The sequence below is a fragment of the Patiria miniata genome, unplaced genomic scaffold (assembly GCF_015706575.1).
Source record: "Patiria miniata isolate m_02_andy unplaced genomic scaffold, ASM1570657v1 HiC_scaffold_18, whole genome shotgun sequence".
In the NCBI taxonomy this organism is placed as follows: Eukaryota; Metazoa; Echinodermata; class Asteroidea; order Valvatida; family Asterinidae; genus Patiria; species Patiria miniata.
In genome coordinates, this window is record NW_024037056.1 from 543,090 (window position 1) to 566,484 (window position 23,395).

Here is a 23,395-nt window from a genome sequence, read left to right on the forward strand (position 1 = left end):
TTGTTCTCTGATTTAGAGTCATACAGGTTGATTAAGCTGTCTGAAAATGCTCAGTTTTTATGACTCACGTGAGTCTGGTTTCATCCAGAGCACGTGGTTATGGTTGGCTGGTTACCATTAACTGAAAACACCAACTATGCTACCAGACTACCAGTAGAATGTCGTTCAGACAGTTCCGCATAATTAATTTTGTGAAATGTCAACTGCAAGAGTAAGCGACTGACGCTTTGAAAATACCTTGCATTGAATCGGTGTAAACTGAACCGCGATTAAACAAAGAGAAATCCCTCAGAAATGGTTTATACTTTGAAATAAAAAGATATTTAAACTTTAAAAAATGTGGACCAGGAATTAATGTATCACTAATAAAAAGAACACTTTGTTTACCTTGGAGATACCTGAATTTTAAAGTTAATTATCGAGGTGAATTAATTGCTGACAACTGTTAATCTACTCGAATGAGATATCTGACAAAACTCTCACCTTTTGATACAACTTCAAAATCTTATTTTAGATGCTTGGAAATGTCGACAAATGGACTCAAAGGTATTGCTCTCAGTAACGGTGTTTGGAATGGTTTTAATCCAAAACTGCTTTTGCTCCTTGTAACTTTGTTTTACCGAAAAAAAATAATAAAAGTTGTGTTTCTGTTTGAAAAGCATTTCTTAGTATTTAGGAGCGTTCCTACTAGAAGGTTCTTAAAAAAAACGTAGGTGACCGCAATTGTGCATCGAATACCCGGTTATCTGGGTACCCGTCACAACCCTAACTTGTATCCAAAACGGCCAATATTACCTACATATTGGATCTCCGAAATGACGTAGTTCTACGGCCCCTGGGAAATTGCTTGGCGCTCGCGCGTCGTATAATGGATCCTGATTGGCCAGCTGACGGTAGAGGATTTGCATATTTTTGAATACACTGGGATTGGTTTGCCACGCCTCGGTACAAAGTCAGCGGGAGATCTGTCCAGCAATCACTGTCTGCGCTGTAGCTCATCGGCTCTGCTTCAACTCCAATCTCGGTCGAAATTCCAACTTTTGCAAATCACTTTGCTCCGATAATTCGATAAAAATGGCAACTCCAACAAAAGGCGGTAAGGTGCCTCCCGGACAGCTGAAGAAAATCGAGGTGAGTCCGATGCTTTGAATATTTTTGAAAATGTGAAATAGTTTATATTTATATGCTTTTATATTTTCATGTCGAAATAATTATCTTCATTTTTATTTTCTCCGTATCGGTTGCATTATATCGAGATAGTTTGCCACAGTACACAGCAGTCTTGTTATTGTCATGATGAAATATGGCAAAACGATTGTCAATATGTTTCGTAATACAAGTACATGTAATGCCAAAGCGATATAGGCAATGTAGAGTTTTGACAATGATTTAATTTATTTTAAATACGTTTTCTGTGTATTTGAATCTGTACAAATTGTTAACGGATGACATTCAGTGATTCAGTGCAGGCCTTTATAGGACTCCGTTGAAATAGGCATTAGTAGCATTTCTTAATGCGGTATTTAGAAAATAATGCCTGGAGTATATTAGTAGGCTCAAAATATTGAAAGATTATGGGCATTTAAGCCGATTTTCACAACCGTGTATGAAAGTTTCTGTCAATTTTAGTTTTGTTTTTCACTGCCATTTTTGGATAAAACATATGGTTCAAATTAGGTTACACTTTTTAATGCTCTGTCTAAGTGAGACGCCCGTGGGTATTTGAAAAATATTTAATGAAGAGAGGAGTTGAAATCGTTGGCGCTTTGATTGAGTCAATTTTGACCACAATATTCTCAACCCACAGGGGACTATTAAGCCCGCAGAGCCGTTCGACATGCAAGCAGATGTTGCGAAACTGCAAAAACTGCTATGTAAGTACAAATGAATGTTAAAGTACATTTTTTCTTGAAACGTTTTAGGTTTACAGATATGAAAACTTTAAAAAAAAATCAACAAACGCTTCTGACAAAAATGATTAATACACAGATTTTTTTTTGTTTCACCCGTTCTGTCTGTGACGTCATCGGCCCAAAAAAATAACGAAAAAACACGTAGCCTTGTTCCCGACCTGTAGTCTTAATGTGTTCTGTATACACTGCTGGTCGGGACATTAGAGAGGGCAAACTACACTGCAAAAACAGTAGTGTTAATTTAACACCATTCGGTATCTATATAGGACAACACCAGTAAAATTTAACACCAGATGGTCCTATATAGATACCAATGGTGTAAATTGAACACTGCAGTTTTTTCAGTGTAGGTGTTATTAGATGACGTCACTTTGGTACATTAAACAAGATACTTTCTAACGGTGCTGCAAAAATCACACAATATTTTCATTAGCAAAAGAATATTGCCAAGGTTAGATTGTCCGTTAATTATTGTTTGATTGCTGGCCCATTGAACTAAATCTGCAGGTAGTCGACCATGCGAGGAGGCATTGGCAGATCTTCTGACCAGTCGCAGCAGTGCTCAACGCCAGGAGATCAAGCAAGGTTACAAGGCGGCGGCAGGGAAGGTCTGTATTAATTACCCGCAGGTCCCTTGGCATCCAGGGCAGTATTTTTAATGACTCAGACTCTTGGTCGTTGAACCCGTCCCAGTACTTCCACGGTTGAGGTTCTTTGCCATCCCTGGAAATCCAGGGCAGTGTTTGATGAATTAGGTGGTTGACAATTTTAGCCGTACCTGGGAATCCAGGGCATTGTTAATCCATGGTAGTGCTTTGATAAATTGAGAACCCGGCTAATTGGTAGATTAAGAAGACACTTGATTCAGTGCACTTAATTAGTTCAGTTTTTCTGGGGGGGGGGGGTTTCCCTGCGCCCAATGTGGGCTCTTAAAAGATAACTTTCAAGGTCCTCTGGTTCACCAACTGAAAATTTACTTTGTTTGTTTATTTGTGGTGTGAAATCTTAGCAACATTGAAGTCTATATAGTGATGACCACCACTTTACATTTTTTTTTACCCTGAACATAAAATAAAGTTGCAATAGACAATGCCTAAAGACAATCACGCATTATCAAGAAGATTTCAGATATCATCACTTTTGTAATGACAAACTTTTCTGTCTGCTACCTTTTGCGATACAATCGAAATCATGATTTAACACACAGTTGCTTCTTTTCCTTTCCATTACTTGTAGGAACTGATGGATGACATCAATAAAGTCTTATCTTCGTCTAAGTTTAAGGACGTGGTGGTCGGCTTGGTGGATGATTCGCTGCAGTTTGCTGCCCGGTGCTTGTATCAGGCAATGAAGGTAAACCAGGCACACAAGATGTACAAGTCAATCACAAGTAAATAGTCAATCACAAGTCAATCACAAGTAAATAGTCAATCACAAGTCAATCACAGTCAATCACAGTCAATCACAGTCAATCACAAGTCAATCACTAGTCAATCACAAGTCAATCCCTTTTCAATCACAAGTAATTCACAGTCAATCACTAGTCAATCACTAGTCAATCACAAGTCAATCACAGGTACATCACAGTCAATCACAAGTTAGTCAATCGCTCTAGTCAATCACTAGTCAATCACAAGTCATCACACTAGTCAATCATAAGTCATCACAACATAACCACAGTCAAGTCTTTCAGTCTTAATTCAAAACACATCCAAATGAGCGATGTTGGCACTTGTGATTGACTTGTGATGGATTTGTGATTTGACATTTTGGTATATACAGTTGAAGCAGTTTTTGGCATTGTTGCCTGTGATCTGTCACATTTTCTGAAAATGATTTTGATTTTTTGATTTAGGGAATGGGGACGGACGAGAAGGCCTTGGTTGATGTGCTGTGCACCAGAGCCCGCAATGTGGTAATGCAGTCTATATCTTGTTTATTTATACATTTGGGGAAATAACCATGCACAGAAAGTATCAGTGGATCAATTCTTTTGTTTTTCTGACAAAGGACTTGGTTCTGTTTTTCTGAAGTCAATCTGGGCGGTTTAAAGGTCTAGTTTTAAGAAATTTGTGGCATTTATACCGGCATCCGTTGTGGACACATCATGAAATGCACTACAGCGCGTCCCAAAATGCCTGCAACTTTTTTTCGAGGCTCCAGCATCGGCGCGAAAACACGTAAACTCGAGTCAACAAGCTGTTGAAATAACAAACAAAAACAGTTGATTGCAAAAGTGTTGTTCGCTTGGGAAACTGCTTGGAAGAAACAATATAGATATTTTATGTTTATAATCATGTTCAATATAATCACAGATTTGAACAATATTTCCACTCCTTTCTCTAACAGGAAACCACTGCAATCAAAGAGACATTCCAAGAGAGTAAGTTTTGGATAATGTTGAATTTGTAATGATGGGAAAAGATTGAAAGATGAATAAGCAACTACTCTAACCTATCTGAAATGTTTTAATGGCAGATTTACTTGCGATTATCGCGTCTAATGTTATTGAAACAAGTGCGAGTGCACAATAAGCTCTGGCCGTCTTGCATGAAATCTATCAAAATGATCCCTGCCAGAGCTTAAAAATGTGACACCCGAAAATGCCGCCGATGGCACATATGGCACACCATACTTTGGATGTCTTCCTAGACTACGATTTGTGATAAATACCACGTGACTAAAACATTACTGCACATTTTGCCTCCATTTACAACCTTCATAAACATCTTTCCGAATCGTTACAATATTTTTTTGTAAGTATTTCATTTATTTTATTTGCTTTTCTTAAATTAAAATTTGGTAGTAAATTTGTGGAAAGCATAGGGGCTTATTTTGGTCGTTTTGAGGGTCCATTTTCTGGATGCCAAGACCAACCGTCCGACCACCAAGTGACATGTAGAAGCTCCTACTTGAGCTTAAAAAATCAGAAATACAAGCTGACGGTATACTTTAAAGCATGAATCTTCATTTTTCACAGACCCCGAAGTGCATGGGCCCAAAACTGAATAAAATTAAATTTTCGGGCACAACAGTTGTTATTTGTTCGTTATGAGCCCTTAACTGGCCTATTGAGAGTTCATCTTTAGTCTTTAATGCTACTTCGTTGGTATCCGTCTAAAACAGTGTTCGGTAGTGGTGTGGAGGCCATGCTCAAGGAGGAAACCAGCGAACCCTTCTTGAAACTGCTCCTGACTACAGCTGCTGTAAGTTGGCTTAAATTTCCTCAAAAGCTGATCCTTTTAGAGATTATAGATTCAGACTTTTCTGATATTACATTCCTAAAAGTTCCCGGGCCTAGTTGCAATTACTGCCTGTTGTCATAAAAATAGAAATGTTTTCATGAACACAGATTATGAGGCAAGGAAATTCTTAAACAACACCCAGTTCGAATCAATGTGAGTCCATGATCCTCACATGGGGTTGCCGAAATATTCGCAATTCTCATTATGTTTGTGTGTATTATAACTTTCAGGCAACTCGTGAAGAAGTTCCCAGTGCCGATATTGAGACGCAGGCAAAGGCGGATGCAGACGCACTAATTAAGGTGAAACAATTCGCTTCTCTAATCGTAAAACGAATGATGGTCGGTACGTTGGTTCGTCTGACGTCTGTCAGTTTGTTGGTCAATGAGTTTCTGTCTGTTGTCCTCAGTTTTGCAGACTATCTTTAATTACGTTTTCTAGGCCGGAGAGGGACGTACGAGCGGTCCACGTGATGATGCTAAATTCATTGAAATCTTGGCAACTCGTTCTCTGATCCAGCTCAACTTGGCAACGTTCAAGTACTACGACCAGGTACTTTAATCCTTTTCTATAGGTTCACAAGGGAAGTCATTTTCGATCGTGTTCCCTGAATCTATTTCATAAACTGTAAACTGTTGAATGGGATGGTGCCAGACTATTTTATGATTGGAGTTCGTTCCTAGCCTCACTTTCAATTTTTTTTTTATAAATAAGGCTCAATACATCTGGGTATGTTTCATCAACATTTTAAAAGTATTCATTGGAGCAGACCGGTATTGATTCGTAATCAATTTTGTTTCATTACTATCATTTCTACTTGCAAGCTCCATAAAATGAAGAGTTTACCTCGCTTTCAATTCAATATGGCCGACTCGAGCAAAAACGTAGTTTCTGCCTTGAGACACGCCCCGGCGGAATAATTTACAAAAGCAGACGTTTGTAGAAATGTGCATCCGAAAAAAATAGATAAAAACAAACACGGGAGGTTTAGTCTTTTGATCGCAGACATAATAGCCACAGTCAAAATAATCGAGGATTTTGGTAATCAACCCATTCCGTCGAAACGGATTTGATGATAATATTTAGATAAAAAAGTGTTGGTGGATATATTTCCTATAATGCTTTTCAATGATTGCCCTTTACAGAAGTCCAAGAAGGGAGGTATCGAGAAATACTTAGCATCGGAGAAAGGTGATGAGGTGGATGGCTACATGGCCCTAGGTAAAACCGAAATTAAAGTATCGGTGGCGCCCCATCAATTTTTAATCTTATTGTCATTATATATTTTTTGATTGCTTGATTTTAGCATTTTGTCAGCACCAAAGCCGAGCATGCGCATCCCAAAACGATAACAGGCCCAATCTAACTCTTCAAACCCAGCAACTTAAATTTTTCTTTTCATGTCGCAAGCCCAGACATGCGCAAATAAACGGTTCCAAATGTCATGGAAGTTTATAAACACCATAAAATCTTCGTATCTGATTTACGGAAATTGTTCGATATTACATTGCCAGTGAAGGCTTTTACTCTTTCTGTTTTTTACAGAAAAATTATCACCCCCTGACAATACTTGGTCACTCCTTCACCTGTTTTTATAATAACAAAACAATTCATTAGTGATAATGAAATGTTGATCTTGTTGACATTACCATTGTTTCACCACTGTCTCTGTTTTGCAGTTAAGACGGCGAAGGGCGAGCTGATCCAGTTCTATGTTGATCGACTTTACGCGGCCATGAAAGGATTGGGGACAGATGATAACTTGATCATCCGTACTCTGATTTCGCGATCTGAGGTGGGCACAATGACATCTTGGTCATTTTGTCATGCTTTAATTCTCGTAGATTGCAAACAAAGTTTCTTTTATACCGGCACCTACCGTTGAAGCTTCTTTTATTACTGAGTTTTTTCCTCTTGCCTATGATTTGTCTTACCCGTTTGTTGTTTCTGGTACTACTTCTGCTTCGACTTTTGTTGTAATGTTTGTTTTTCTGCTGGTTCATATTTGGTTCTTAATCTGATTGTCCGATACTTTGTTCACGACACTAGTCTTGCTTTCTCATACCCAGATCGATCTTGCCAACATCAAGCAGGAATTCCAAGCCAAGTACGGCACGACCTTGGAGAACTTCATCAAGGACGACACGAGTGGAGACTATTGCTACATCCTGCTGCGCATTCTCGCTGGTGGTCCGCCGGCCAAAGCGTAAAAAACAACACCGAAGATTGATGACTGGTAGTTGCTCTTGTGTTTAATTGCTTGCAAAAGAAAGAGAAATATTGATTTAATTACTCAGATACGTTAGCGATAGAGACTGCTTTTATTATGTTTGCATGTTGTATTTACTGTCAAAAAGCAAACTTCGTGAAGATAATGATATAAATTCATTACGATAATGGGTCACTTGGGAGACATTCCCATAGACTTGTACAATTTTTGTTTCAACTATAGTGACCCCTAACGCCATTTTTGATTTTTTTTTCTTAACGAATTTTGGTACATTTGTGTTTTGGACCACGAGCAATCAATGTAGCATATTTGCGACCACAAAATATTGTCGCTTAATAAATAGGAGCTAGACAGGCATTGAAATGTCTCCGTAACGTCGGCTGTCTCCATAAGGTATAATATCTGACGACAAATTGTCTCCTTTACTAGGGTACACTTGGGTGTAAGAATTTAAGTAGGCATTATTTATGATTTGTAATCGTCATTGTGTACATTTGAAATTATTATTAATACAAAAAGGGCGTTTAATCAAGATAACGTTACTGCTTTTTACATACTCAGTTGGAAACCGAAAAAGCGCTCCCTGCAATTTTTAGTCCATACATCAATTGTCTTAGTATAAAAAAGTCAGATATGATGCAAACTATGCATCGTAGGATATGAGTTTCATGCTAATCCACTTTCAACAGTCACGTCTATACGGTCTTTGTGATAGTTGTAATAATAATACTATTTTCAAGGTTTGTTTTGGTACATTGAACCGTTAGAAATTTTCATTTGATTTGGAGGATTTGGAGAGTTATTAATTTATTTTTAAAAGTAATTTCTAGGAAAGAGAATACGCTACGATGCCTTGAAACCAATGAACTTGGAAGGTTATGAGTAGTGTCAGAGGTTAACTGATCAATTTGAAAACAATTAATGGTAGTGGGCAATATAATTTAACAATTTAAAATGTCTTGTTCATGATAATTAATATGAGATGTATACGAGATCTGTATCGAATATTTAACCTGGGGTTTTATTAAAACTGGCCAAGACGAACTAAATTCGTTTCAGGCATTTCTGATTCCTATTAGTGACGCCGGTTAAAATCCTCTACCGAACGGCGGGTGTTATGGACTGGTTTTTTCAGCCCCTAGTCTGCCCATAGAGCAGCAGTGCAACCTCTGGGAAGTTTCTTATTCTTCAAGCAATCGTGCTTTTGTAATGATTTAGAGTTTTTAGTTTCATAACCGTGAAGAAGTGATTATTCAGGGAAACATTATAACTTGGATCTTAAAACAATGGGTTAAGGTTGGGTGGGGTGAGCTGGGCAGCTTCTGACATGTGGGGGCACTGTTGAAGACGGATGAGCTAGAATATACTATCGACAATAGTTGGCATTATTCTTGCGATAGTGCCGACAACCCCCCCCCCCCCCATTTAGTTTAAATGCTAGTTTTAATTCTTCTTCTTGGAGAAAAATAATCCGACATCCATGTCTGGCAACTTAAAATCTCGTGCAGACGTTGTAATATTGCCTTAATTAAGGTTCAAATTACATTACAAACAATATAGTCATATAAAGGTCTTATGGAAAAAAACGAGGTTGGCCGGACGGTCACGACGAAATCCGATTCCCAGTGAACCTCAGCACATAGACAAGGCAACCAGTCCTATTTTACAAGGGTTTGTTTGAAAAGATTGAAGCTTTTTTGAACAAATCTACCTCTTTTTTTTAAATTTGCTATGTTTTTCTGTCAAATAACCATTTTGCAGAATTCTGCCAGAAATCTGCCAAAAAAATCCATTCTGTCAAATTTTCTGTCAAACTCGTTTAAAAAAAAAAACTGTCAAAGTTAGCCGAAAATCGGCTAAAACGGTCCCATTATGAATACAGGTTAGGGTTAGGGTTAGGGCAATATCTAAAAAAAAAAAAAAAAAAGCTCAAGGCCACTGTCCCTCGTTGGTTATTTCACCCCAACTTTGTAGTCCCTTATTCATACATTCAGTTCCCATGATTTATGATATACATAATCTCTCGGTCACGTGATACTCACAGCCGGGTATTTTGGTACTATATTCACCGTGTCATTCGTCCCATCCCTCTTTACCATCATGGCACGATAGAGAAGGCCACACATTGATACCAAAACACTATCTTGAACATTTTTTTGTAAAATAGTTTTCCTCCAAATGACAAAGAGCTACTTATATTACACAGTTTGTCTAAATAATGCAAACAGAACATGATGACAGAAGTAGAATGAATCACCAACATAAGTGAGATGCTTTGAAAGATACGCCTTTCCACTTGAAAATGAGACATTAAACGTCCAAATCTGAAAAGTTTTGCTAGAGTTATGAGTTATTTTCCAAGGGAGGTCAACTTGCCTATGGGACCAAGTGTGCCAGTTTTGTCATATAGGGACAAAGGTAGCCTAATTGTGTGGATAATTGCCTGGCCTAAATAAAATGTAATTAGTGACTAAACACAAGTCTAAACACTTTCTTGCTGTCAATCAGTTGGTAAACATGTTAAAATGCTAACCATTTTTAGCATGAGGACGGACAGTGTTTAGCCATTGAAAATTGATGTTAAGTCATTGGCCACGTCATGCGTTTAGCTGGTAAACAAGAACTGGTAAACAAGAAAAGTTAGTTGCTAAACTGTTTTTTTTCCAGAGTGTATTATGTAAGTTGCTTAATTAACTTGCTCATTCGTCACACATTGATCAAGGTTGATGTTCAGTTAACTACCGAGCAGGGAGCTTTTTGTCTCATGGAATTAATTCATGTTGGAAGAGTAAGTGGTGTTGTCCCAAAGCCTAAATTGAAAACTTGATCGATTCTTTCATTAAACCGCCACAACTCATAATCATAAGCACGGTTTTACGGCAAGCATTATTTGATTAATTTCCACCACATTAAGTATAAAATCCTATCCATGTACCTTACTAGATTGTATCTCCACCATGCAAAGTTTCAAATCCAACTCATAAACATGGTGCTATATAACGGCAACTTCCTTAGATCGTATCTCCACTGCAAAGTTTCAAACCCTCATGTGCAAGGTGTTACTGCAAATCTGTTTATTATTGTATCTTCACAATGCAAAGTTTCAAAACCTACACATGTACATGGTGTTACAGCAAACCTTACTAGATTGTATCTCCACCATGCAAAGTTTCAAATTCTATTCATGTAGGCCTATCTACGAGGTGTGCCACAAACCTTACTTGATTACATTCTACACCATGCAAATGTTCAAATCATAATTACAATTAATCACAGTTTGTATAACTGGCGTTGTTTTCCGTAACCTTCAACCTTGGATCTGATGGTAATCTTAACAGCGTAGTGGCGTTGTAGTCCGGCAGCATAAAACCTTGTTGCCCCCCCCCCCCCCGTAAAACCTTGTTACCCCCCCCCCCCAAGTCGCCCCCCACTGAGAATTTGAGTTTCTAAAAAAAAAAGTATAATTGATCTACATGACGCCCCCCATGAAATGTTCCAGCCCCCCCCCCCCCCCCAGCGCCGCCCCCAGCACTGAAAAATTCCTGGCTACGCCACTGGATCAGTCAGTGACAGAAGCAGCACTTCACACCCTCCTCGTGGAAGTAGAGGGGATCCTCAACTCTAAACCTCTGGGCTTCGTCTCTGCCGATGTAGCTGATGTGGACCCGGTGACTCCTAACCTGTTGCTGATGGGGCGGCTCGACCCATCACTGCCCCAATTGGTCTACACCTCCAACGAGTTGTTAGGACGACGACGATGGCGTCATAGTTTGGTGCTCGCCGACCAGTTCTGGGCACACTTCATCAAGTTCTACCTGCCTGGCTTGCAACTCCGTCAAAAGTGGCAGAAAGATGCAAGGGACTTGACTTGCGGTGATGTCGTCATGGTGGTAGTCCCCCAGCTGGTTCGAGCTCAGTGGCCAGTCGGAAGAGTATGCGAGGTACACCCTAGCTAAGATGGGACGGTGCGAGCTGCCCAAGTGCGAGTCCGTGACACAGTATACACCAGACCCGTCGCTCGACTCGTGCCAAGACGAGGACGACAGCTGTTTTACACATTTTATCCAAATGCGGGGGTGGCTGTCAGAAAGTCCCTCGCTCAGCGCTTGATGCGCTCCGAAAACGAGCGCCCTCATTCGACAGAGTGTTTACACCCATTTCAGCATTTCCGTTAATGCAAACAGTTGAAAACCTCCGTTTGATTACACCCAAATTTACCAAAATTTTACGGCACAATTGCAGAATACTGTGACCCCGCCACTCGATCTATCCACCTCGTAGCCGGCTACGAGGTCACGGTTGGTTGACCTCAATAAATATTCTCAGCGCTACTTGTATGTACTATGCTTCATGCTCCATTGCACTCCCACTTCGTAACCGCGTAGCCGCCATCAGGGGCCAAGTTCGGGCAAGGGCCATTAGTCGACTAGTGGTTGATTTGTGACGTACCTTACGCCTGCGCACTGATAGCAACGTGCGAACGTCTCTAGTCAAACGCTGGTCAAAATTTCATCGCAAAACCTGGATCCTGGCTCTCTGCTAGCGTTATGAATGCGCGCGGCTATTGGTTACCAGCGAAGCAACCCACCCCAGTAGGCTGGTCCAAATAGTCGACTAGCGTAGTCAACCACCGTTGACCAGACAGAGTTCGGGCAAACGTTAGTTAACCATTGTTCAACTATAGTCCTTGCGCGAACTTGGCCTATGTAGTTGGTTTGGACTTAACAATTTTTTCAGCAACTCCCATTCCTTGTGTGTTGCTTCGCTCACAAATTACCCTTTCTGTGCGTCATTGACGACATGTGAGTAAAATCAGCCCTTTATTGATATATAAAGACATGCATGATATAGTGTTTTAAATCTTAGACCGTTGAATTGGCATGATTTAGCATAAAGTTTTTGACCTAATCTGACGAAAACCATCGTTATTGAACATGTACATTTGTGCATACGTAGCACGTACGCCTCGCCTCACGCAGTAGGTACGTTTTTATGTGGTTTATCATTTTTTGTTTTGATTTTTTTTTCTTCTAGCTTGGATTGTACATACAAGGTGGGGTACTATTTTGCTTTTTTGGCGTCCTCATGTACATTGGTGTCCTCATGTACATGACTAGGATTTCAAACTTTAAATGGTGGAGATACAATCTAGAAGGTTTGCAGTAACACCATGTACATGACTAGGATTTCAAACTTTAAATGGTGGAGATACTATCTAGAAGGTTTGCAGTAGTCCCATGTACACGAGTTGGGTTTGAAACTTTGCATGTTGGAGATACAAGCTAGTAAGGTTTGCACTAACACATGAGTTGGATTTGAAACTTTGTATTGTGGAGATACAATCTAGTAAGGTTTGCAGTAACTTCGGCTTATAAATGAACAGCACCATACTTTTCAGCCTTTATTGTTGTTGTTGTTTGATTTATTATTATTATTATTATTATTATTATTATTATTATTATTCATTATTTATTTGTTAATTTGCTTTCAATTACAATTTAATGTTCTTTTATAATTTTATTCTGTTTTCCTTTACAAATGTTAATGTATGGAGTTGGAAAGTATGGAAATAAGTGTTGCATTGAATTGAATTGAATTGAATTGAATTCCACAAAGCCTGAAGCTAACGTGAGAGGTTGGCAATAACCTTGAATGAAATTCAATGATCAAATTCTTTGCTTTTTGGTTGACCGTGGATGACATCATTACAAATCAGTGGTCTATGAAGCTTGCGTGCATGCTTGGACAATAAGCACAATCAGCTCTCCGTTCGAACAATAAGTTTTAAATGGTTCTTTTTCCTAATTAGCCCTTAAGGACGGGGTGTAATCACGTATGTTTCAGCCCCATAGACCGTGCGTACATTTAGTTGTCTTCTCACGCATGCGCAATGGTTTCCTCCGCGTCGTCGGCTTGCAAACAGCGGTAGCAGACGACGCACTGAACGATTGTCTGGTTTTCATGTCTTAAAATGTATCCTTCTCAAACGTACTTAAAAGATGATTCAAACCAAAAATTATCAGTAGACCAAGTGAACAAAGATGTAAATTGTCTCTACAGTGTGGTAACGGCGCTAAAAACCTTTTCAAATATATATTTAAAAAAGCAATAATTATGGACAAAAAACGTACAAAATGAAAAGGCAAAACATCGTTCGCTTTTGAGTTTGGTTTACACATTTGGACAATTTGCCGGGTTTACCTTAGATCAGCCGTAATACCATCGGAAAGGATGATAGATTATTTTCATTTTACAGGTGATTTGATGTAAGAAGGAAACCTGTAGCTTATGAAAATCGTCATTTTTCGAGTAAACCCACTTTGAAAGCTTCGTGCACAAATACACTGGTCCCAGTGCCCTCTATGATCGTACTTAACTGCATTTCAGGGCCGGGAACCAGTCAGTTGTAACTCGTTTCAGTTAAATGTATACATTTCCAACGCGTCAAAAGATTACAAACGGAGCGGCGCGTGGCGCGTGGCTAGCCCATAGATATAGAACTTAAAATAACTAGATCGGACGCGCGTTCGACCGAACGCGCCATTCACTGTGCACAAAACTTCTGGGTTCTTCATCCGGTTCGTTAGTGTGACGTCACCTCCAGCGCTTTCTGCACGATTGGAACCGGAAGTTAACGCAGCTCGAGCGTTTGCAGCCAATGGGCGCTAGTAATCAGTGGTGTGCGCACGTGTATGACGTTTTTACTAACGAACCGGATAGACGTGCTGCAAAGTCACGTGAATAGGGCCACGCGCAAAGGGCAGCTGGTGAATGCTGGACGGAAAAATATCGCCAACACCCCCATCTGAATTCAGCTATGCGTTGAAGTTCTTAACAACTGGTTGACATTTTTAACTACGATTTTTGACAATGTGACATTTCATATTCCTTTGAAAAGTTACACATGAGTTTGCCTCTGTGTCTTATTTGGGACCAAATTGGCGACTGTGTTGAAGGTAATTGATTTTCAGCCAAGAATACTAATTTGTATCGAAAAGCTAGTAGCCACATTGTGTTCTTATATCTTTAACAAAGGCAAATGTCAAATGCGTAGTTAAATGTCAACCTGTTTCATTAGATTTTCCCCTCTTTTTTAAAATGTGCAATAAAAAATCAACCGTTACTTGCCTATCAGACAAAATATAAACTGTTAATTTTACCAACATCAAAATGAAATAACAGAAAATTATTTTGTAAATGAGCAACGATAAAAACGGGCACTCGAAATATTGCGTTGCTTTAATAACAATAATAGCTTTATTTACAGATGGTGGCCATGTCACCTGACAGATGATTTTCATTGGGCCATCAATTAATACTGCTAACCTCAATAAACAAGTCTCTGGCCATCTGTTGTGAGTACTGAACAAACGAATACTTAAATAACTTTTAGGTAATAAACACTATGAAAACGTACTCGGTAGCTAACAAATAATCTGATGAAATGGCAGTTCCATAGCCATATCATCCATTAATCAAGATGTCAAGAATATCATTGCTCATGAAAAAAATACATTTGGTTGTCACCATCCGAATATTATTTTATGTGAAGGTCTAGCCTATGCAACTACCAGCAGGTGAGTATTGCTTCCCATAAATTTAAGAAGAATAAGTAATCCAATGTATCTTCCTCATATGCATGAACGCAAACAGAGGGCTATTCAATCTTTCAATTTCTGAGGAGCAACAATAAGACGATAACGAAATACTAAGCGAAACTTGTTAAATTTTAGCTATTGTCCACGCACGAGGCCCAGTTATGCATGCGTGGCCAGCTATCTCCTCACTGTACGCACAGTCGGCAGTGCAATCTTCTTTCGGACGAAGACGGGGCCTACGCTTTTGTCGAGCAGTACAAACTTCTTCATCTGTTCACTATGATTGTGATTCGTTGAGCAAGGCGCAGTTTTCCCAGCTCCAGCAAAGTGACTTCCAATTGCAGAATAGGAAACTGTGTTTCCATCTAGTCGGCCGTCTCTGGAGTAACAAGTTGCTCCTCTTACAGGCCTTTTACCACCTCTCTGACGGATAATAAGATCTTTTTCGACATGATCGTCGATTTTCCTGCCGGAGTTGTCTGTTTTCCTGTTCAAGCTTGGATTATATAGCCTTCCTGCTACTTCCGAGGGTAGATCCATTTCTGGTGGTAGACTGTATGCATGCTCTATATGATGTTTGTTTTGCCGGTACAGCCATGCATGCACTGAAGCAATATCTTCGACGGGGGCTTGGGTCGGTTCTTTCCTTGCCGTTGGCAGCTTTTCTCCCTCGTGCTGAAGTCCATACACGAGACTGTAGTCTTTCTACGAAAAAAAACAAATAAAGCTCATGCTAGGCCTTTAAATACATGACAGTAATTATTGATATCATATCCTGGCCCCAAGGTTCATTGTAATACTTACAGGCTTCAAATGAGTCGGGTAGTCTTCAAAGATTGGCGGTACGGAATCGACACGCAGACGTGTTTTCCCCCCCATTTCACCTTGAAGCACTCTGCAGGGAAATGGTCGCTGCGAAGACGATCGTGCTTTGTTGGATTCCATTTGCTGCCATTTGGAATATTTCTCATTGATGTGTTCAAACTAGGAGAATGGTGCATTTTCGTTAATCACCCACATCCCACAACAAAAAGTGACTCCCAATCCTCGTTCCCCCGCGGAGTCGGACTATTATTGAAAAGCGGGAGAGGGGAGGGTGATGTTAGGCCAGAAATAATTGTTATTCGATGTTCAGGATCAGGAGTACCATCTTAACTTTTAAAACTATACCCTGAAAATATTTTAAGTAGGCCTAGGCCCTTCGCGGTTATTACAAAATTCGGAGGATCCTCAGTGGATCACACATGGGGGATTTTTCTCCACGCCCATTCCTGTGATTTATGCCCATTTTGCATTGCGCAACAAAGCCTATATTGATTTAATTTTTATTAAAGCTGTCTTGTTCGAAATGTACTCTCAAGAGATAAATTCTGTGTATTAAGTTACTCACACATGATGTTAACTTCTTGAGAGACTGTCCTCCGGGTCCCTTTCTCCGTCTTAGTTGAACTTTGCTGCCGCACAGATTGCCACCATTTTCAAGCAGTGATGGAGTACAAGTGATCGTCATAGGGAAGAAATGCCGCGTTTAAATTTTTGACCCTATTCACGTGACCAATGGCAGCGTCCTGTCAAAACGCGCGTATCATACGCGCGTCCAATCTAGTTTTTTAAGTTTTATAGCCATGGGCTAGCCATGTTTACGGGCCAGATTCCAGGGTCTGTGCACAGGTACGTGCACACTAACGTTACATTCAACGAAAAAACGTCGTTTCCGACTTAAATGATATTTATGCATCGCACTTTCCGTGGCATCCTTTATCATTTTTCAGTGAAGACAAGTTTACAATTACTCCGCAAAACTTAAAAATTATCCCCTAAACTGTCGCCTGTTTTGAATTTGTGACCTTATACTTTCGTACTGCACGACACGGAAAAACAAAAAAATGCATCAATTATTTTTTTTTTTTTGGCGCTAAGGTTTGCAAAAGTGACTTTGATTGCCTTAAATTCCTGTCCACGTGGAAAGAAAAAGTTATCAAAGTACTTCGAGCGTGATGTTGACCGATACTTCAGTGGGTCAAACTGCGACTGCAGGCATCAAAATTTGCTGATTAGGCCCCCCCCCCCCTAAAAAAAAATATTCGGTCTCTGTTCAGACCAAAGTTTCGGAATTGACGCGGCGATGCGGCTTTTTTTTTCTTGTTTTTCTTTTTGTTTTTCTTCAAGCTTGGATTGTAGAGACAAGGTGGGGTACTATTTTGTTTTTTTTTGGTGTCCTCATGTACATTGGTGTCCTCCATAATTTGTCTTGGTGCTTTCGATCATTTGCCTTGGGGCAATTTCCCATTCTTTGGTGCTTTTTGGTAAACAAATTGAGGAGGTGCGGAAATAGAGGGCGCCGTTGGAGCTACCGCGGAACATTTTGGAAAAAAAAGATCGACGCGCACGATTAAAATCGACGCGCGCGCTGACCAGAGACCGACTTATTTATTTTTTGGGCCTTATCAGTATTTCATATTTTGAGTGCGCATGCGCGCAAACTAAATGAGCGGCTGAAACATACGTGTAATGGGGACATTCCTCCACACATAGAGCAAATGGCCCGCATGACTGCACAGAAGTTGTGTGGTAGCGGGCCTGCACAAAAGCAGCAGCTACGGAACTACCCATTAGCCGTGTGCCACGGCATACCACAGCTGGCAACTGCATTCCAATGAGGATTAGCGGCCGCGGCCATGACCACTTCACGTAATAGCTAAAAAGCTATTCAACACTTCGTGCTCGTTCAAAACAGGTTTGACAGACCGTAACAAGTTTCAGGCTTGTGGAAACAAGGGTGGTTCAATATACAATGTATACAGATCTCCGGGAATGCTAACTTATCTCACCATTGACTTATTTATGTGTTATAGGGGATACTTTAATATATTTTTTTAATAATGCTGAATTCTTTCCTTCCTTTTAAAAAAAAAAAAAAAAGCATCATGTTTGGACTCAAGACCGCGTTGCTTCTTTTGGTGGCTATCAACGTCTTGGTGAATGGATACCAGGATGATGGCTACCTGGATGGCGAGTTGGAAGTCCTCCTCAAGCGCCTTCTGGAGGGTCTTGATGAAGCAGAACGAGGCTATGAACTGAAGGACTTGTTTGAAAGAATGGTGAGAACATACATGATTAGCCCACACAGGGGAATTTCGAAAATATATTGATTTTTGCCAAAATTGTCTCTTCGTGAAAACGTTAGTTTACTGGTAAAAGAAACCTGCAACTTAATTTGAAGACACAAAACCTTTGTTGAAAGAAAACGTTTTCCTTTCCTCAACCTCGATCCCAAGCCAGCACGCGGAGCTTGTCAAAAAAGGGAAACAAAGTAATACTTTGAAAATGTTTATACATGTTGAAGGTAAATTTCTTTAATATAAACCACTTTTAATAACCGACAGTCACAAACTAAATCTAACATCAATTAGAGACCAAAGATAGCCGGGTATCCTGAGCATTATTGCAGAGTACCCTGACTTGAGTAATGATAACACACTTTAATCGACAGGTAAATTTGGGTCTTTTCAAAATGAAGGCTTCGTTTTGAGTCTCAGTTTTTATTTCTTCTGATATCCTTATCAAGAAAACGTGTGTAAACAATTATTGCCAACATTTGTAAGCATAGTATCGGCTTCACAAAGGGAATCAGTTTTCTAAGAAAAGAGGTTAGGAAGTGATTAGATGTCCTGCATTACCTTCATTATTATTTACCAGTATTGTCACATTAGTATTCATTCTGTAAAGTCACATTACGTTGTTTATTGTCATAGAAACGACCCTTTTACTCTATATAGGTCTTTCTTGTGCTAATTTTATCTGATTAACCCATGTGCTTTTTCCTTACTTTTAAAAAACTTTAATGTCACCCATTTGACAATAAATGAGTTCTCGATACCAATACATGGCACTATTATTGCATGGACAACTCTGTTTTATTTTAAAAATGGTTTGATTGCCATGACAACCAATTAATCCAATGTGTCGACAATTATAAAACCACACTGCAATTCTTCACGAAGTCCAAGTCTTGTAAAAGCAAGTAACAGTGCTATTTATGGATAAACAAAAAACAAGAACACATTAAGAGGCTCATTATCTGAGGGTATCAATTGACAGACATACTTTTTATGTTCGTTTCGTATTTCTTATTTTTTAAATTTCATTTCAGAGTATGTCAGGAATTGAAGTTGGTGAAGAGGTTTCCACAATCTATAACGATATGAAGCTTAGAAGCACCTTGAAGTGGGTTACCTTCAAAATAGAGAATAAGAAGAAAATCATCAAGGATCAAAGTGCTGAACCAAATGACAATTATGGCGATAAAACGCAGTTCGATGAGATGAAGGCCAAACTGACTTCTGAACCACGATATATTCTCTATGCTTTCAAATTCTACTCAAAGGAAGGTCGCAAGATAAACAAGATTGCTTTCATTTTTTGGTACGTATACAGCCATCTTAGTTGCTGAGGCATTTATTTCCCGATTCTCGTTCAAAACGAATACAGTTAAAATTTTACCTTCCCCCAAACGTTTTCAGCACAAATCCGTCCTGATCCATTTTTTTATTAGATGCTAGGTGGGATAAAGAGCATTGTGTTTCACCCGTACGCCGGTGTGTGTTTTGCACTCTATACTTTCCCGAGTCCTAAGAAAACAGATCACAAATGATTACTCGGGTGGGATTCGAACCCTCGACCTATATCAATTCAAAGTGATCTTTTACCACTAGACCAGTTCAATATTGTTAAATACTGGGCAAGCTCGTTGGTCTTGTGGTAAGACATCTGCTCTAGAATAGCAAAGGCCATAGGTTCGAACCCCCACCTAAGTATTGTGCCTGTGGATTTTTTGTTCAATGGACTTGAGAAAGTACTGAGAATTCAGCACTTAGAACATATTGGTGCAGGGGTAAAACACAGGTAAAATGATCAACATTCATATTGTTATCAATGCAGGATTTTTGACGATATGATTTAATAACCTGAGATTAATTGTTCCCGCAGGATTGATGAAGACAATGCTAAAATGGGAGACAAGATGATCTACTCATACCACAAACACGATGTAAAGAAGGCGTTTAATGGCATTGCTGTGGAGTTCCAAGCTAACACTATGGCCGACTTAGACTACGAAACATACACGGCCGAGGTTGAGAAAAAGGCTTAAAATCATTACCCAGAACCCGATTTGATAAGATTAGATACGCGTTAGAAAACCGTTCGAAGTTTTAGTCATTGTCAAAGTTTGAGAAACGAAAAATGAAAGATGCTAGTAGTTTTTCTCTGTGCGCGTGAGTGTATTACGTTAACAATATTTGTTGATAATAAGGCCCGGATGACGACATGGATGACTGTTTGGACAGCAGCTGTATTGTTCCACACCAATAATCAATCAAATTCGACATCAGGGTGGGTGTAATGTGGGCGGAGCTTCAATGATAGGCCACACATTCCTACATAGCTGTACTCCAGAGGTGCAGTGTAATTTGATTCAATTATCGTCACAAGTTTATATGAATTATTCATTTTGATATCATTATCCTTACAAGGTTAAATGAATTATTCATCTGATATCATTATCTTCACAAGGTTAAATGGATTATTCATTTGATATCATTATCCTTACAAGGTTAAATGAATTATTCATCTGATATTATCTTCACAAGGTTAAAGGAATTTTTTTATTTGATATCATTATCCTCACAAGGTTAAATGAGTTATTCATATGACTATTAGCCTCACAAGTTGAAAGAATTATTCATTTGATATCATTATCCTTACAAGGTTAAATGAATTATTCATCTGATATCATTATCTTCACAAGGTTAAATGAAGTTGTTATTTGATATCATTATCGTCAAAAGGTTAAATGAATTATTTTCGATATCATTATCCTCAGAAGGTTAAATGAATTATTCATTTGGCAAGAATACTGGAGTTGACTTGACATTGCTTTGTTGTTAATTGCTATAATTATAGGTTGGTTGTGGTCTTTTATTCAATCAAGGTTGGTGAAGGTTCTTTTTTATTCGCGACTAAATCATCTCTCATTCTCTTTACTTTGCTAATATGTTCCTTTAAGCTTTGATTATAAATCAAGTAAGTAGTATCGGAAATGAAGTTTCTTGGTTCGCAGATATAAAGTTTACGTGTATGCTTGCAAGCATACACATCTGACTTTTGTTACTTGTTATTCTGAATATATTTTCTAGCTGATTGCAAATAATATGCCGCATGGCTAATACCATAATACCCATCTTCGTCAAACTCGAATCTTAAAAGTAATGTTTCAGTTCCAATGTTTTATTTAAAGCGGCTTATCGTGTTTCTATTTCTATGTTTTGATGGCTTCTGTTATAATTGTCTTTTTATTACGGTTACGGCTGTTCAGTCTACAAGTTTTATTAGTTGAGAGAATAAATAATGATTACTGCATAAAAAAGAGTGTGTATACTTAAACAAAAATGGTTGACATGTGACACAAACTGTGTAGATTGGTACCCGTCCGATTTAAGAGTCTTGAAGTTCACAAAAAAGTGTCAGACCTTTATGATCGTTGCGGCATATTTTAAACATTAAGGCCAACCCCGTATTCGTACAGTCAGTTTCCATAATGATTTCCCTAATCGCTCGGTATTGTCATTCATTTCTAACGTCGTGCATTTGGCGTGTCATGGCTGAGAGGTTAGTGCATCGGACTCGGTGGCTAAGTCTTGGTGGCTACGTCATCTGGGTGTGGGTTCGAATCCACCTAGACACTTAACCATAATTGCTTCGTGAAAGTTGGGGAGGTGGTGCGTTCTGCTCTACCGGCCAGGTTTCTAATGGATGATACCCAAACCTACATCCTCACGGACTGTAAAGAGGAAACCATGTTTCAGCCCCAGGAGTAGGTGGTTACAGCCCATGAAAAAATTATCGTTGATCTACATGACGCCCCCCCCCCATGAATGTTCCACTGGGGGTGTGTTTCTCGGGGGGGGCGACATGATCTGTTTGACACCAACTTGCCGGTAACGCCCTAAAAAAAATATCCAGACAAATATGTGTATTTTGTAATATTTTATGTTCGTCTGTGGGTCTTCTATGCTGTTATGTTTACTTGTAGGTACCTTCAATGGTACTATGTTTAATTAACCTGTTCATTTGTTTAATTAAACTAATAACGCACATATAGTTGCCAAATATGGCACTAACAAGTTTGAGGTCGGCAATTTCGTCTTTAAAAATCTGGGTTCGTCGGGTTACCGTACACACAATTGTTCAGGAGACAACAGTACCGAAGTACAGAAAGTCGTACGCAAGAGCTCCCCAGCAAGTATCGCTGACGCCATTATGATTGCAAAATGGCTCACTGTGTCACACAGTGAAATAACTAAACAGCGTCGTTGTATTGTGAACACATAAAAGCATTCAAGTCGCGTTCTTGCACACTTTCTGCATGTCGACATAGATATCCTTGAACCACTGCCCCCACTTTGCATAACAAGTGCACATGAATGAACGATTCGACTTTTATTCAAAGAAATTTCTATGTACAGTCGCCAGACTCTATTCAGTCAAGTCCCCGTCAAAACGAAAGTAAACAATCCACGTTCATAACAAAAAAGGGCTGTTTGCACAAAAAAGGGCTGTTCGGATTTGCACTTTTTCATCGCCTAGAGAACATTGTTCACATCTATTTGCACAGTTAAGCACCCTTACTCTTGCTGATATTAATAAATTTCACACTGCTATATTCATGTACAAATTCCCCGATTAGTGGAATACTATTAATCCTATTAGAACACTGTCTTCCGTGGGGCGATTTAAATCACGATACAAGAAATCCCCCCCCCCCCATGAAATGTTCCAGCCCCCCCCCCCCCCCCCCCCCACCACTGAAAAATTCCTGGCTACGCCACTGGTTGTGGGAGAAGTTTTCTTCCTCTCAAAACCTCTTTCTCTCTTGTCAGATCTGGAGCCGTCATCCCTGTGGGCAGTGACTGCTTGTCCGGCTATGCGCTTGGCTCGGGACTGGACTTGTAGCCAGTCGGCGAAGTGGAGCAAGGTGTATGTTTGGTCAGAATCGGCTTTCAAGATTCCTCGGTTGATGCAATGTTAATCGACGAACCTGTCCCGGTAATTGGCTGGCAGTTTGCAGAGCAACCTGTCGACGTGCATGGGCCCAAAACTGAATAAAATGAAATTTTCGGGCACAACAGTTGTTTTTGTTCATTCTGAGCCCAATAACGGGCCTTATTTAGATTTCAACTTCAGTCTTTCATGCTACTTCGTTGGTGTCCGTCCAATACAGTGTTCGGTAGTCCTGCGGAGACCATGCTCAAGGAGGAAACCAGCGACCCCTTCTTGAAACTGCTCCTGACTACAACTGCCGTAAGTATAGTGTTTCCTCAAAAGCTTATCCTTTTAGAGATTATAGAT

General features: G+C 39.5%; 2 protein-coding genes and 1 long non-coding RNA gene across 3 annotated transcripts; all 3 read left to right on the forward strand.

Moving 5' to 3' along the window:
• Window positions 1-958: 958 nt before the first annotated feature.
• On the forward strand, window positions 959-8,437 carry LOC119724104 (annexin A13-like). The gene is made up of 12 exons (XM_038195013.1): window positions 959-1,131; window positions 1,808-1,874; window positions 2,421-2,521; window positions 3,150-3,266; window positions 3,769-3,828; window positions 4,263-4,296; window positions 5,040-5,119; window positions 5,389-5,460; window positions 5,600-5,710; window positions 6,304-6,379; window positions 6,838-6,953; window positions 7,228-8,437. Exons 1-12 carry the CDS (start codon window positions 1,075-1,077, stop codon window positions 7,366-7,368), a joined length of 1,032 nt encoding a protein of 343 aa, XP_038050941.1. The 5' UTR covers window positions 959-1,074; the 3' UTR covers window positions 7,369-8,437.
• Window positions 8,438-12,090: 3,653 nt separating this feature from the next.
• Window positions 12,091-18,041, forward strand: LOC119724105. The gene is made up of 2 exons (XR_005270607.1): window positions 12,091-12,190; window positions 17,910-18,041. It is a non-coding gene; the product is annotated as an uncharacterized LOC119724105 (long non-coding RNA).
• Window positions 18,042-19,101: 1,060 nt separating this feature from the next.
• LOC119724108 (actophorin-like) lies at window positions 19,102-21,413 on the forward strand. Its single transcript, XM_038195020.1, has 2 exons — window positions 19,102-19,411; window positions 19,976-21,413. The coding sequence occupies exons 1-2, from the start codon at window positions 19,143-19,145 to the stop codon at window positions 20,136-20,138; spliced, it is 432 nt and encodes a 143-aa protein (XP_038050948.1). The 5' UTR covers window positions 19,102-19,142; the 3' UTR covers window positions 20,139-21,413.
• Window positions 21,414-23,395: the final 1,982 nt, after the last annotated feature.

What these genes read in the sequence shown, in the direction of transcription:
- LOC119724104 (XM_038195013.1), top strand. Translation starts at nt 1,075, where the DNA reads ATGGCAACTCCAACAAAAGGCGGTAAGGTGCCTCCCGGACAGCTGAAG. An exon ending in TGCTCCTGACTACAGCTGCT is followed by an intron (nt 5,120 to 5,388) that starts GTAAGTTGGCTT and finishes TATAACTTTCAG; the next exon opens with GCAACTCGTGAAGAAGTTCC. An exon ending in ATGCAGACGCACTAATTAAG is followed by an intron (nt 5,461 to 5,599) that starts GTGAAACAATTC and finishes TACGTTTTCTAG; the next exon opens with GCCGGAGAGGGACGTACGAG.
- LOC119724108 (XM_038195020.1), top strand. Translation starts at nt 19,143, where the DNA reads ATGTCAGGAATTGAAGTTGGTGAAGAGGTTTCCACAATCTATAACGAT. An exon ending in AAGATTGCTTTCATTTTTTG is followed by an intron (nt 19,412 to 19,975) that starts GTACGTATACAG and finishes TTGTTCCCGCAG; the next exon opens with GATTGATGAAGACAATGCTA.